The sequence below is a fragment of the Syngnathoides biaculeatus genome, chromosome 22 (assembly GCF_019802595.1).
Source record: "Syngnathoides biaculeatus isolate LvHL_M chromosome 22, ASM1980259v1, whole genome shotgun sequence".
Classification (NCBI taxonomy): domain Eukaryota; kingdom Metazoa; phylum Chordata; class Actinopteri; order Syngnathiformes; family Syngnathidae; genus Syngnathoides; species Syngnathoides biaculeatus.
Genome location: NC_084661.1, coordinates 15,974,925 through 15,989,611, shown reverse-complemented (window position 1 = coordinate 15,989,611; position 14,687 = coordinate 15,974,925). Strand labels below are relative to the sequence as shown.

Sequence of the window (14,687 nt, the reverse complement as noted above, 5' to 3'; positions counted from 1 at the left end):
GTTTCAAGAAATGTCATTGTCCAAGCCGCTTATCCTCAAAAGGGTTGCGGGAAAGACGGAGCCTATCTCAGCTAGCTTCGAAAGGCAGACTACACCCTGAACTGGTCGCCAGTCAGTCGCAGGGCAGATATCGACACCAAAGGCAGCCGTGTGTACCACTACACCATCAAGAAATGTTTCCTTTGCTCATATAGTTTACCGATAAGTTACATCGGCCGGCACCGACTGATCCGATGGGAAAAAAACATGTCCACATACCGGATTAGTCGAACTTATCGCGAGAACTACGAAACGTAAACAAAAGACGGTTGGGAAAAAAATGAAGCGAATCTCACGTAACAAATGAACGATTTTAGGTTGTAAAATGTTTGCCTTGACCGGCCAGCGCCGATCTTTGCACTATTTTGAGAAATGCCCAAAGGAAGGTTGACTGGTGCAATGCTGCGTGATGAGTAATCTGTCTGACCCCCTTTTTGTCTTCCTCCCCAACGCGACTCGAAAAAAACCCGTCACGCTCTCTGGCTAGGACGCCCGCTTCTCGCTACGCATCTGGCGTGAAACCTCGGAAAATGTTTTTATTTTGTCGTCTTCTATTTTGACCTTCCCTAATTTGCGTGTCCCTCCCCCAGGTTCACTGACGGTGTCCATCACCGACATGCGCGCTCCGGTGGTGGGGGGCTCCGGCGGGGTCTACGCTCTCTGCTCGGCACATCTGGCCAACGTTGTCATGGTAACTGCCGTCGTCATCCTCACCTCCATTGTGGCACGCGGGGAGTTTGCTTTTATTTTGCGCCATTTCAATGTCGCAAGCTTCCTGTCAGTGGGGGAGAGGGGAAATGCAACAGAATATGTAATATGGAACATTTTAATAACAAAACAGCCCATAATTTTACTTGTATTTTAGGTAAGGCACACTGCACAGTTTATTATACACCTGGGGCGGAAGAAAAACAGCCATGGCGCCCTTCACTTCCATCTACTGCAAAGATTTTCACGATTAATATTCATCATCATGTCAAATGTGTATAGCTAATTTAAGAATGCCGCCCCTCCCCCACTATTTCCGCCACTGAAGTAACAAAATAACGGTTTGAATTCTCGTTTTCCTGAATCAAGTCTGCGCATGGGTAATAAGATGGAATAGTCCATTGCATGAGAAGGAAGGGGTGGCAGTCAAATCATGAAGCATTTTTATGGGTTTTGAATTGTGTGAACGAAGACGAAATCAATAAAAGTTTTGTGAGACCTTTACGGCCCCCTGAAAATCCGCCACTTGATCAAAAGACTTAAAAAAATGGAGTCTTATTCTACTCTTATTACTCAAATAGTAACTTGTATTATTATCAAAAATTCAGTGGTGAATAGACTCTTCCATGAATTATTAAAGTTTGTTTGTTTGTGTCCACTGCAAAGCAAGCAGGCAATTCCCTCGATGGCGGTGCTGTTTTTCGTTACTTGATGTTTCTGCTTCACGCTTGTGAAACGCCGTCCGCGTACTCCCCCGAGAGCCCCCCCATGTGTGAAATGCGACGCGTCGCTTTCGCCACTCGTCCACCGGGGGGCTCCCTCCGGACGCCAGCGGGGATGAGCCTCCGAGCGGCCCCCGGGGGCAAAGCGACCAAAAGCCGAGTCGGCAGACGGCAGCTTATTCGCTCGCGTCTGCAGCTTGTCGGGGAAATCCGTTGAGCCCGAGTTTCTGTTTTGCTTCCGTCGGTCCTCCTGCTCGCTTTTTTTAGTTGAGGAACGTCGACAATCATCATCATCATCATCACCTGCTCTGCGAAGAGGACGATTTTAGCTCAGTTCAAACCCCAGTGCGACTCTCAGAGGACTTTTACAACTTAATTACGACGTCTCCTGTGCTAAAAATATATTTAGATTTAAGTAAAGGTTTTTAATTAAAAGGAAATTCATTTTTTTGTGTGATGGAGGAGAGGATCCATGCTAATGATGCTTTGCGTAGTATACCTTTTAACTGAATTTAATGACTTGCGTTTGGTCGAATGATGACAACAACAAAAAATAAAAATACAAGTACCACCTCCCAGGCAAATTGTAAATACAGTAGCCTAGTAGGCTTAAGTGTTCATCAAAAACAGAGGTTTTGTGCCTAATTTGTATCCATCCATTTTCTTAGCCGCTTATCCTCACGGTGGTCGCGGGGAGCGCCGGAGCCTATCCCAGCTGTCAACGGGCGGGAGGCGGGGTACAACCTGAACTGGTTGCTCGCCAATCGCAGGGCACATGGAGACAAACAGCCATACTCACAATCACACGGACGGGGCAATTTAGAGTGTCCAATTAATGTTGCATGTTTTTGGGACGTGGGAGGAAAGCGGAGTGCCCGGAGAAAAGCCACGCAGGCACGGGGAGAACATGCAAACTCCCACACAGGCAGGTCAGGGATCGAACCCTGGACCTCAGAACTGTGAGGCCAATGCTATACCAGCTGATCCACCGATCTTGCATATAATTGTAAGACACTGTAACGTAATGCAGTTTGAAAATGACCCATAATTTTCATCTACTGTGCTGGTCTCAAATTCAAAGCAATGCACCATCGCCACCTACATGGACCTAATATTGATGACAGTTGTTGTTGTTGTCGTTATTATTTATTGAGGACATGCTGGGCTAGCCAACCTTCTATACCTGCCTGTAAAAAGCGTACTTGACGGATATACACGTCAGCGGCATTAAACGGTTGTATTCCAGTTCCCGAATAGAAACTCCCACCGCAGTTAAACGGTTAACCCACTTGAGGGAGCCCTGGCACACTTTGACAATTAGCGCACAAGCGATAATCATTTCTCTTGTTTTGGCCTTTCAACTTCTCTAATCCTTCACTGACAGGGAATTTCCTTTGTGATGGAGAAAAACCAAGTTGCACGTCAGCATGTTTGATAAAAAGATCCCCATTTCCGCCATCTCGCCCGGTTTTCGACGGTCGCCCACCGCGGTGACCTCTTTCCTCCACGATATGAATCATTTATGTCTCGTAATAGTGTGACTTTGGCCTCATCGCTATCTATTTTTATCCTCTTTTCCTTTTTAATCTTGGACGCCTCCCCTCGCGATCGAGGGCAGGAAAAGTGTCCCCGGGTCCTTTTCCCACAATTCCTCACGGTCGGGACGCTCAAGCGGGCGACGCGATTGGCTCCGTCATTCATCCGGCGACGCAAAGGCCGAGAGTCCCCGTCGAGATGCCGTTGTTATTTCCTCCCAGTAGGATCGTAAGTGCGATTTATCGCCCCTTCGGCTGTTTAATTAGCGGAGCTCTAATTCACAGAGTAGCTCTGGCTTGGGCGGCCAGGTGGGCGCACCGGGGGGCTCATTCCAGTCGACGTGGATTGCCTTTCTCTCCGGGTTAAATCTGCTCAAAAAGATTTGTGCCAAGCTGCTAATAAAGCCATATGATTGCGCTTGTTGTGTTGCAGAACTGGGCCGGGATGAGATGTCCGTACAAGCTGCTCCGCATGATCCTGGCGCTGGTTTGCAGTAAGTCGGCCGCCTCCTTTTCCCCCATCCAAACGAGTGGAAACGCGAAGACAGAAATCCGTCGCAGGCCCAAATTTTTGTTGTTGCGAGTTTTTATTTAAGAAAAATAGTGTAAAAAAAAAAAAAAAAAGAGAACTTTGTTTTTTTTTGTAAGCGTTTGATTTGCACTAGTTGTTTTTATCAAAATGTTATCCCGGTTGTCCTACTCCATGTCCTGGGATTGATGCACTCAGGACTTAGTTTGCAATCTCTACGGGTGTGGTTGGTCCTGCCCGCGGGTATAAAGTTGCAGGTGTGTGTTGTTTGTAATAGTTTCACGGTTTGTACTATTCTACTACAACATCTGTATTTATTTATTTTTCAAAACACATTTAAGGCAACTCACATTTGGGAAAAATGTACGGGTGTGGTCAGTCATGCCCGCGTATATCACGTTGCGGGTGTGTATTCTGTAGAGTGTAGCCCTTTAAGAGCACAGCGGGGCGGTGTCAGGTAAACTAGGAAGTAGAAGTAGGCTGAGCATTAGGGACTGTGTGCTTCCGTATTTGAAAAAAAAAGACGTCAGGCTGTGGTTCACTGCGCTGGATCGGTTTTCATGCGCGCTAAGCGTGTGCGACAAGTGCGCAATTGCGCAGTTGCGCAGCCTAGAGGGAACGCTGGTCAAGTCTACACAAAATAAGCGACGTCTTTCAACATCGGTGTATTTCTAGTCGTAACAAATTTTACACGCGTGATTTTTCGTGCTCGACTGTGCAGATTTGCGAGCGCGACTGCTTTCATCCAAAGCATTTTGCACCGGCAGCTTCGACAGACTGTAGAGCAGATTCTCACAACGCAAGCTTTTTGTCAACAACCCTCCCGATCTGCTCGGCAGCACTCGGCAAACATTGCGAGTGAGTGAACTGCGCTTTTGTCTCCCGGCGCGCAGTGAGCTCGGAGGTGGGCCGGGCGGTGTGGCTGCGCTTCTCGCCGCCGCTGCCGTCGTCCGGGCCGCAGCCCAGCTTCATGGCCCACCTGTCGGGCGCCGTGGTGGGCATCAGCGTGGGCCTGCTGATCCTGCGCAGCTACGAGGAGAGCCTGCAGAAGCAGTGCACCTGGTGGGTCATCGTCTTCTCCTTCATCACCTTCCTCCTCTTCGCCATCTTCTGGAACATCTTCGCCTACGAGCTGCTGGCCGTGCAGATCCCGCCCGCTCCCTGACGAAAGCCTCACGCGGCTGTGACCTCAGATCAGGTTTTTCCCCTTTTAAAAAATAGATTTAAAACCGTCCGTTTCGACGTCGGGAATCATGCGCGACTTTGACGGACACTTTGCAAAACGAGGAAGGACGTCTCGCCGCGGCAGAACGAGTCGATTTTTTTTTTTTTTTTTTTTTTTTTTTTCCCAGAAGCTTTTTATCTTTTTGGGACTCTCACTGAGTGGCTGCGCTCGTGTAAAAGCGGATTCATTTTGTGCCTCTGGTGAAACGAACAAGGGGAGGCGCCACAAAAAAAAAAAAACAAACAAACAAAAAAAAAGAATTTCCTTACAAATGCAAAGCGATTGACTCCGTTTGATCGATTCGTCGGTATCATCAAGGCGGGCGGCCATTTGCGGGGGTTAATTGTCGTCTCGGACTGACACTGTGGATCTTTGATATCCAGCTTAAGGTCCGCGTCCCACTACGTGCGCTTTGTCCTCACAAGTATAAAACGATTCAGCGCACTAGAAAAATGACGTGTAATGTTTGTGCCACTACTAGTGCCGCGTTTTTGCTCCAAAATTCAAGTTATACAAGTAACATAACAAGCAGATTGATTAGTGTGCGCCAGTATTACTACGGTATTACTATTTGTTTTTACTATTAGTGGCACATTTGGCCTACTCTGACCTTAAGCTAGATATCAAGAATATTATAAAGGGAAAACCACTATGGAAGTAAATATTTACCACCAGGATTTGAATTTGAAATATAAAGCGATCGCATTTTCAATAGTTGTAGTTCACTGGCTACAATTCGCTGTCTAAAATTCACCGTCTGTGCCACCACCGAACAGCCAGCCAATCGCAGTGAAGCTTTCTCAGTCACGTGACGTCACATACGAAGAAAGCTTAACTGGATTGGCTGGCTGTTTGGTTCTGACCTGAAGTAACCCTTCCTGGTGTCACAGACGGTGAATTTTAGTCAGCAAATTGTAGCCAGTTGAATTGTTAACGTTGAAAAGTTACACTGAAATACAACTACCGTAATTCCCGGCCTACAGACAGCACCGAGTACTTTTGTAATCGAAATACCATTTGGTACACGCATACGCTGCAGCTGTGTAAAAGCCGCAAGTGCCCACATTGATATTTACAAAGAAAGACGGTACACAGAAAGAGTTTAGTGCGAAAGCTAGCCCTAATGCTAACAGGGCCAGTTAAAATAAAACTTACCGGTAAATATCAGTGAGCAACACACTAGCGCAATGCTAACAGGGCAGGTAAAAGTCACTTCCTCGGCACATACATTCCACCGGTCTCACTCTTCTTACCTTTCCCGCTGGAGTGCCCCCTTGCGGCCGTTAGAAAAAAAATGCACAAATTAGCCGCATCGCCGCATAAACCGCAGGGTTGAAAGCGTGTGGAAAAAAAGTCGCGGCTTGTCGGCCGGAAATTACGCGATTGAAAATGCGATCACTTTACATTTCAAATTCAAATCCCGGAGGCGCATATTTACTTCCATAACAGCTTTCATATTCTTGTCAACAAATAAATACTCAAAATGTTTTCCGCCGTCGGAGGCCGCAGGCAAGTAACCATGGCGATGAAGCCGTGGAGGAAGACGATCATCAGTCACATTGTAATTAATATTTGCTACGTCATGCTTTGAGGCACACACACACACACACAATGTACATCCTGTCTGGGTTTTTGTCTCTGAGAGCAGCCCACTTCCTGGTTCTGCAAACTCCAGACCGGACTGAGGTTTTGGGGCAAGACCCTCACGCCCCCTCCTCCGTACGGCCTGTGGACTTTTTTGTAAAGGAATGTAACCGTTTTTTTTTTTGTTTCGTTTTGTTTTTTCATCTGATGATCGTGGACGCGTGTACTTGTCCCGTCCACAACCAAGAATTCTGTTTATGGATTTCAAAGGGTGCAAAAAGAAGGCCGCGATTGTTGTCCCTCACTTGACTTTATACAAACTTTAGTGCTTTACAAAATAAGCCATAGAAAGAACTTATTACGAGATGGTTTAAAAAAAAAAAGAGGACAAAAAAAAGAGCTGCAATTGGGTAGCGTTGATAGTTTGCGGAATTCATATTCATCATTGTGAATATTCCAAGTCAAAGAAGACGAAAAACTGTGCGAGGAGACGCCTTTGAAACTTTCTCATGTAGCTGACTTTTTGTTTTGTTTGTTTTTTGTTTTTGTTTGCTCACTTTTTTTCAGCGCCTGTACAAGTTGTTTATAGTCGACGGTCGGTTTTGCCGACGCGCACAAAGTCGTCGCCCGCGGCCGGGCAAACTCCCAAAGGATTATGGATTTCTGTCGCCGGGGCGACCCGCGGATTGCGTTTACTCCTTCACCTCTCCGATTTTCACCGCTCCGATCAATAATTCATCTGAACGTCACTCGGCTGAACGTTTTACGCGTCCGCCGATGGGTTCATAAATTCCGTTCCTCCGCAGTCCCTCCTGGACGAAAGCCGCGACGCCGCGTCGCAGCTCGGCGCCGGTGTTTGGGAAAATTAGAAGAAAATCAACCATTACGCCGGAGTAATGGATAATAGATGGAACCCCCCCTCGTGTTCGCCGCGAAATGTTATTGCTGGCCGTAGCGCGGATACAGTACAGTTATGAATAATGCATATGTACCCCGGTAGCCTGTAATGAAGAAAAAGGGGACGTCTGAGCCGAGGTTAATGTGCCTCTTTAACTTTTAGATTCATAGGAACTTGTAAAAAGGGCTACTAAGTGCTTTGGGTTTTTGTACAGAAAAAAATAAAAAATATATATATATATATATACATACACGATAATAATCAAACTTGACTCTTTAAGTTTGTTCCGATGAAAAGAAGGCAATTGAAAAATGGACACGACTCAAAAATATTGACGGGAACACTTCTATCGCAGTGGATGAAATCTCAATTCATAGTTGTTTCAAGAAGTCCACCATTTTTTGCTGATTATTTTTATTACCGTAATTCCCGGCCTAGAGAGCGCACCTGCTTATAAGCCTCACCCGGTACATTTTTAAATGAAATACCATTGGGTACATACAGAAGCCGCAGCTGCGTAAAAGCCGCAAGTGCCCACTTTGAAATATTCACAAAGACGGTACACAGAGTTTTCAAAAGTTTTAATAGCTTCGCTTAACATAGCAACAACATGGTAGCACAAACAGGACTGGTTAAAAAAAAAAAAAATATATATATATATATATATATATATACCGGTATAAAAAAAAACTGCCGCGGTAGCTACACAGTAGCAACATGGTAGCACAGCACTGACAGAGCCAGTAAAAAAAATAAAACATACCTTAATCACTGAGACGTGGCATTAACACAGCAGAAACACGCTAGCGCGGAGCTAACAGGGCCGGTTTAAAAAAAAAAAACATTCTGCTAAAAATCACTTAGACACGGCAGTAACACAGCAGCAACACGCTAGCACAGCGCTAACAGGGCCAGTTTAAAAAAAAAAAACACACACACCGGTAAAAGTCACTTCCTCGGCACATATATTCCACCGGTCTCACTCTTACCTTTTCCGCTGGAGTCCCCCCTTGCGGAAGTTAGGAAAAACACGCAAATTAGCCGCATTAGCGCATAAGCCGCAGAGTTGAAAGCGTGTGAAAAAAGTTGTGGCTTCTAGGCCGGAAATGATGGTATTATTTTTTTGCTTCAAACTTAATCAAAATGATGATCTCTCAGTTTGGCCAGCTGGAGACGGTATAATAAAGATGTACCGATTCCGAAATTTGTGCTCATTACACACATTATTTGATGTTTACTTTGACAGTAAACGTCAACATAAAACAGATTGACACGTCTTTTTTGTTGTTGTTGAAGAATTGTCTCCTAAACATTAAAAACGAGTGAGTTGAATTGCGTTCACTGCCACCGTATGGCGCTTGTAACTCAAATGTGTGCTCACAACTCAAAGCAAAAACCGCATCTCGAAAAAGTCCTAAATCAGATCACTTGTATGTCAAGGCTCCGCTGAATACTCATTTTATTTTGAAGAGAATAAAGGTTTTTCTTTTCCAGAATAAAAGGCAAAATATTGAGCATAGCTGTAGTTTTCAAATTCATAAACTTAGTGGGGGTTTTTTTAACCCCATGAAAAAAAAAAAAAAACAACTTTGATATTCCTAAACCTTTATTGCACATTTTTGTTTTTTTTTTCGGGCATTTACAGATCCATATGTTTGGTACTGCATGTCTAATTGGCGTTAGGATTGCAAAGGGGTACCTGGAAAAGTTTCAGTACCCGAGTCTTGCAAGTCCTTCTCCTGATATTATCAAATTGATGATGCGATTATCGTCCCTTGAATTTCCCCGAGTGGGCGAAACTACTCCCCCACCCCCACCCCCCCCCCAACCCCCTTGTGATTTATCAGCCTCTCGAACCCTCATGACAAGATCGGCGTCGTCAGCGTGATGCACGGCTGCAAAAACGCATCGGTTATCTCCCTTCGGTGAGTGGAGCGGCGTTCACCGCGCTGCCATATTTTGTTCTGGATGAATGATGACAATAAATGATGATGATGATGATGATGACGGTTTGGCATTGAGCGACGGCAGCCGAGTCATTCACAAAACGAGACGATGTCGAAACGTCAACGCAAGCTTGAGTTCTGCGCGATTCGTTGTAAACAAAAGACGCGTCGGGTACTTCCAGGTGGCGGCAAGCAACTTGAACTGAAAACGATGACAAATAATTCCCGGCCTACAGAGCGCACCTGGTTATAAGCCTCGGTACGCAGAAAGAGTTTTACGCTAGCGTTAGCGCGGCACTAGCGTTGAACTCTATGTACCGAGGCTTATAACCAAGTGCGCTAGCGCCGCATCATCGTATAAACCACGAGGTTGAAAGCGTGGGGAAAAAAGTCACGGCTTGTAGGCCAGAAATTACGGTAGTTTACAGCTTCTTTCGTTAGCTTTTGCAGCTAGATGAGGAAGATATGTCAAGTGACGTTCCGCTAGCTTTAGCTTTAGAGCGCCTCGTCGTTGGCCCCGACCACCCGGCGAGATGTAGTCCAGTCACTGAACATCGCAAGGAGACATATTTTCGGTCGTCTCCCTTTGAAAGTAATTTGTCACATTTTCAACTGGCACGTCAAAGAAAACTACAATCGTCATTCAAGCCGTTTCCCCCGTTTTCTCAATCGTTTGTTTACTGGTGGCGGAATTTGGAGATGGTTTGAGCTTTTGCCGCGCGACGTCGTTGCGAGAAGGTCCGTACATCCCCGGTGCCATATTGTTTACTGCCAATACATTGTGCTATTACGCCCGATGCCTTGCTACCGTCGCCCCAGATGAAAGAGAAGTACCGTAATTCCCGGCCTACATGGCGCACCCGCTTATAGGCCTCACCCAGTACATTTGTAAAGGAAATACCATTTGGTACATACATACGTAGGCCGCAGCCGTGTAAAAGCCACAAGTACCCAAGATTGAAACACGAGATATTTACAGACTGTACACAGAGACGTAACGACATTAATGTCACCACGCTAACGCTAGCAGTGCCGCGCTAAAGCTAACACTAGCAGCGCCCCGATAACACTAATGCTAGCGCTGCGCCAACAAGGCCGATTAAAACAAAACATACCGGTAAAAGTCACTTCCTCGGCACATATATTCCACCGGTGTCACTCTTACCTTTTCCGCTCGAGTGCCCCCTTGCGGCCGTTAGAAGAAGAAAAAAAGAAATGCACAAATTAGCCGGACCGCCGGCCGGAAATTACGGTAGTTCACCGCTTCTTTCGTTAGCTTGCGCAGCTGTACAGGACAGAACCTCGCGAAAAGTCCCGAGACCTGCTGAGGACCCGCATGTCATCGTAACGCTTTCAAACTTTTTGTATAATGTGCAATAAAGTACGCAACGCGATGACTTAAAAGCAACTCAGTCAGAATCTCCGCCGAAGTTGGCAGTATTTGATTTGAAATGGCGCAAAGAATTAAAATGGTGGAAGTTTGTGGAGCAAACAGAACGGAGTCCTTTAAAGAATTAAAAAAAAAAAACAAAAAATTAATCCTGCCACGAGCGTCCACGATCCGCTTCCTGCGTCCGTTCAACGGCGCCAAACGTACGACAAGGTTCGATCTCGCCGCCAAGCAGTCGCGAGGTTGCACCGACACAGCGTTTACAACAACAACAACAACAACCAAAAGCTATTTTTCTCTTGGCCACCCGCAAGGATGACTAAATTTACATGCGGAATATTTGTATCAAAGTCCTCATGATTTAGTTCCTTATCTTCTACTGTACGTACTTTTTAAATGTTCTGAAACTGAACCATTTTATATTGTATATATATGAATATATTTTCTTTTATTTTGTACTGGTCATTGTATTTTGCTTTTCATTTGGAAACTAATTATAAATAAAGAACGATACTGTGGCAACATCCAACAGCTTTATGCCGCTTCGTCGCTATTATTACCTCCTCCAGGGGGGTAATAATAAATAATCACTTTTTTTTTGGGGGGGGGGGCAGTCTTGGCAGTAAGATACAGTCCAAAAATGTTCAGATTTATTTTCGTAAAATAATTCATCCTATTTTTTTATTGTATATTCATTTGATACCATTTATTTTAAAATGTAAATATTTTTTTCAGTAGTATTTCAATTAAAATAATCAATTATTTTGTCATTTTTTTAAATTTATATATATATAATTAATTTTAGGAAGGGTATAGAAAATTAATTTAACTATTCTGTACTTGAAATTTTTTGTTCTAGTTGGAACAAATTATTTTTCATAAAGGTGAATTGAACTTTGTTGTGCTGTCAAATCTCGGATCCCAAAAATGCCTTCGTTCTGTTCGTTTTATTGATTATTTATTATATTATAAATATATATTATTATTATTATTATATACCATGTAATTATATTATTAGAATTGCTTATTTTATTTTTATAGAATTTATTGATTGAACGGGGAGGAAAAAAAAAAAAGTGTGACTGATTTCCACGAAAGATTTTATTATTACCAAAGTACAAAAACATTCCACAGTTGTTCATCTTTTACGTTTGCCGCTTGCTCCGCGATCGGCGTCCGCCCGCTCTTCCGCCGCGCCGCCGCCCTTCACGTCAAGATCCTCGAGAATCGGCAGCTGCTGTTGCCTAGCGACGGTCAGCGCCCACAAACAGCGCTCAAGCCGCTGGGGGGTCCAATCGGGGCGAGGGTCCGCTGAAGGCGAGGAGCGGCAGACGGCGCCGGGAGGAGAAAATAAGACAAAGAGCTGAGGTACATCCATCCCTTTTCTTTGTCGCTTATCCTCACGAGGGTCGCGGGGAGCGCTGGAGCCTATCCCAGCTGTCAACGGGCAGGAGGCGGGGTACACCCTGGACTGGTCGCCAGACAATCGCAGGGCACGTAGAGACAAACAGTCGCACTCACAATCACACCTACGGGCAATTTAGAGTGTCCGATTAATGTTGCATGTTTTTGGGATGTGGGGGGGAAACCCACGCAGGGACGGAGAGAACATGCAAACTCCACACGGGATTGAACCTGGGACCTCAGAACTGTGAGGCCAACCAGCTGAACCCACCGTGCCGCCCCAGCTGAGGTACAGTGGATAATAAAAAGTTTGTTTTCTGGTATGGGAAGAAATAAATAGGTAAAGTGGCACTAATTATGAACATTTCCAAATACCAGTATGTATTAAATTTATCCGGGTCTCAGAAAAACGATTCCAACAGGGGTGTGCAGACTTTTTGCATCAAGCGCAAATGAAAAGTTGGAACCTCGGTTAAGTCTGTTGGTCATGTCCACCATCTTGTCCAGGTAGAGCGCGTAGTGTCCGGCCGTGTACCGGACGGGTCGGAGCCCCGGCACGCTCTCCGCGGCTTCATCCGACATGAACGCCGCCCGGTCGGGAGCCGCCGCCGCCAACACCGCTGCATAAACCACGCGGACGCCGCCGTTACCTACGTTTGACGCATTTTACGTTTTCGCGCTGACCTGACGCGGTGGCCGGGCCGACTCCTTTCAGCGAGCTGAGCTCCGCGACGGCCGCCGCTACGTCGGGCAGGAGGCCGAAGGCCTTCCGGGAGCATTGGTCCACGGCGTCCTCGCTGTTGGAAGAAATGAGCTGCTGCAGACGAGGCCTGAACTTCCCTCTCTGCGGGGGGGGGCGCACGGACGCAGGTCTGAGGCGCTCGATCTATTCTTGTCTGTGTTGGTGTGTGTATGTTGCGCAACGTACGGTGAGCTTCCACTCCATCAGCTTGACCACCTCTGACCGAGTGACGTGTTTGTCACATCGACTTGAAATGACAGCCGGCAGCTCCTCTTGGTACCTTTAGCGCGCACAAAATTCACATCGGTTACATCGAAATCGCACCGTAGTCATGTTGACATACGGTGGGACGACCGCAGCGAGTTGCTAGGAGGCCTAAAATGTCATTTTTGAGACATTATTGGTGACAAATGGACTATTTTAGGTGTGCATCTGCATAATGGTGCGGATGAGAGATTTTTTTTTTGTTTTTTTGGGGCAATCCCCCCCCCTCCAAACCAATAATAAATTAACAATAAATATTGCATAGAAATTTTTTGTTCAAATTTAAAAAAAAAAAAAAAAAAAATGTAATTACATTGATACAATTGATTCAGGATTTTTTTTTTATTTCAAAATGAGTTTTTAAAAGGTGCTGATAGTGTATTAGTCTTTATATGAATGTTGCGTTTAGATAAAATTAAATAGTAAATTGTCAAAAAAATATTCCATTAACATTTTTTGTTAAAAAAAATAATAAGAATGCGATTACACTTGAATGATTGTATTTTTTTTTAATTTCAAAATGAGTTTTTAAAAGGTGCCAATAGTGTACTAGTCTTTACATGAATGTTGCCTTTAGTTAAAATTAAATAGTAAATTAACAAAAAAAATCCCATAGACATTTTTCGTTAAAAAATAAAATAAAAACAATAAGAATGCGATTACACTTAAAATTATTCTTAATTTTTTTTCAATTTCAAAATGAGTTTTTAAAAGGTGCCGATAGTGTATTGATGTTTATATTAATGTTGAGTTTGGATAAAATTAAATAGTAAATTAACAAAAAATATTCAATAGACATGTTAAAAAATAAAATAATAAGAATGTGATTACAAATAAATGAGTCGGGATTTTTTTTTTTTATTTCAAAATGAGTTTTTAAAAGATGTTGCTAGTGTATTAGTCTTTATATGAATGTTGAGTTAAGATAAAATTACCAGAATATGGTGCAAATACAGAATGATTGCAAATAAAAAATAATGCATTTCAATTTAAAAGGATTTTTTAAATTGTTTCAAAATTAATTTTATAAAACATTATACAGTAGTTGCTGTTTCAGCTATTTTTAAGAAAAATGTTCAACGAGTAAAACTTAAAACACCCAAAAGTGATCGGGTATTTTCTAAAATACTCTTTAAATTCAAATTGATTTAAAAAAAAGTATTAAAGTAAAAAGTTGTACGTGCTTGTTAGTTCCGTGGGATTGCCAGTTTTCATCGGCTGGTGCATTGATTATTACCATTTTTCGAGTTGGAGGAGCCTGCCGGGTTTCTTGGCGTTGCTCTTGGCCTCCACCACGTCCCAATATTTGCCTTCAACTCGCCTCCATTCGGCGGGATGCACACAGTCAAACAGTTCACTCATAGTCCCAAACTCGCTCGCAGCATCAACTGGAAATCAATATAGACTTGCTCAATGTAACACGGCGCTGTAAATCACTTTTTTTTTTCAATAATATCGATAATTAATCGGCGACACAGAAAGGGGAAAAAAAAAACAACACAAACCTTCGCGTTGCAAATCATCGTGTGACGTTTCCGCATGAGCACCGCCGACATCTCGCGAGATTTGTTTGTACTCTTACTTCCGGCAATGCAAGCAGTGGTGAGCATGTTTGCTAATGTTAGCTCGTGTTCTCCATTTTTTTTTAGTTTTCGTTTGCTATTGCTTCGACGTCAACTATATTATTAATTCGGAAGTTCC

The 14,687-nt window shown here is 44.1% G+C and overlaps 2 protein-coding genes across 5 annotated transcripts in view; one reads left to right on the top strand and one right to left on the bottom strand.

The window, feature by feature from the left end:
- Positions 1–4,829, top strand: part of rhbdl1 (rhomboid, veinlet-like 1 (Drosophila)) — a 42,004-nt gene extending 37,175 nt beyond the window's left edge. For all 4 annotated transcript variants that reach the window (XM_061809831.1, XM_061809830.1, XM_061809833.1 and 1 more), the window contains 3 exons: positions 630–730; positions 3,438–3,498; positions 4,427–4,829. In XM_061809831.1, coding sequence (XP_061665815.1) covers positions 630–730; positions 3,438–3,498; positions 4,427–4,698 — 434 coding nt within the window. In that variant the 3' untranslated portion in view covers positions 4,699–4,829. The remainder of the gene's footprint in view (positions 1–629; positions 731–3,437; positions 3,499–4,426) is intronic.
- Positions 4,830–11,658: 6,829 nt separating this feature from the next.
- zgc:112496 (uncharacterized protein LOC541336 homolog) lies at positions 11,659–14,631 on the bottom strand. The gene is made up of 6 exons (XM_061810406.1): positions 14,492–14,631; positions 14,224–14,374; positions 12,909–13,002; positions 12,665–12,824; positions 12,448–12,600; positions 11,659–11,887 (listed from the first exon to the last, which is right to left on the bottom strand). Exons 2-6 carry the CDS (start codon positions 14,346–14,348, stop codon positions 11,715–11,717), a joined length of 705 nt encoding a protein of 234 aa, XP_061666390.1. The 5' UTR covers positions 14,349–14,374; positions 14,492–14,631; the 3' UTR covers positions 11,659–11,714.
- Between the last annotated feature and the right edge of the window lie 56 nt (positions 14,632–14,687).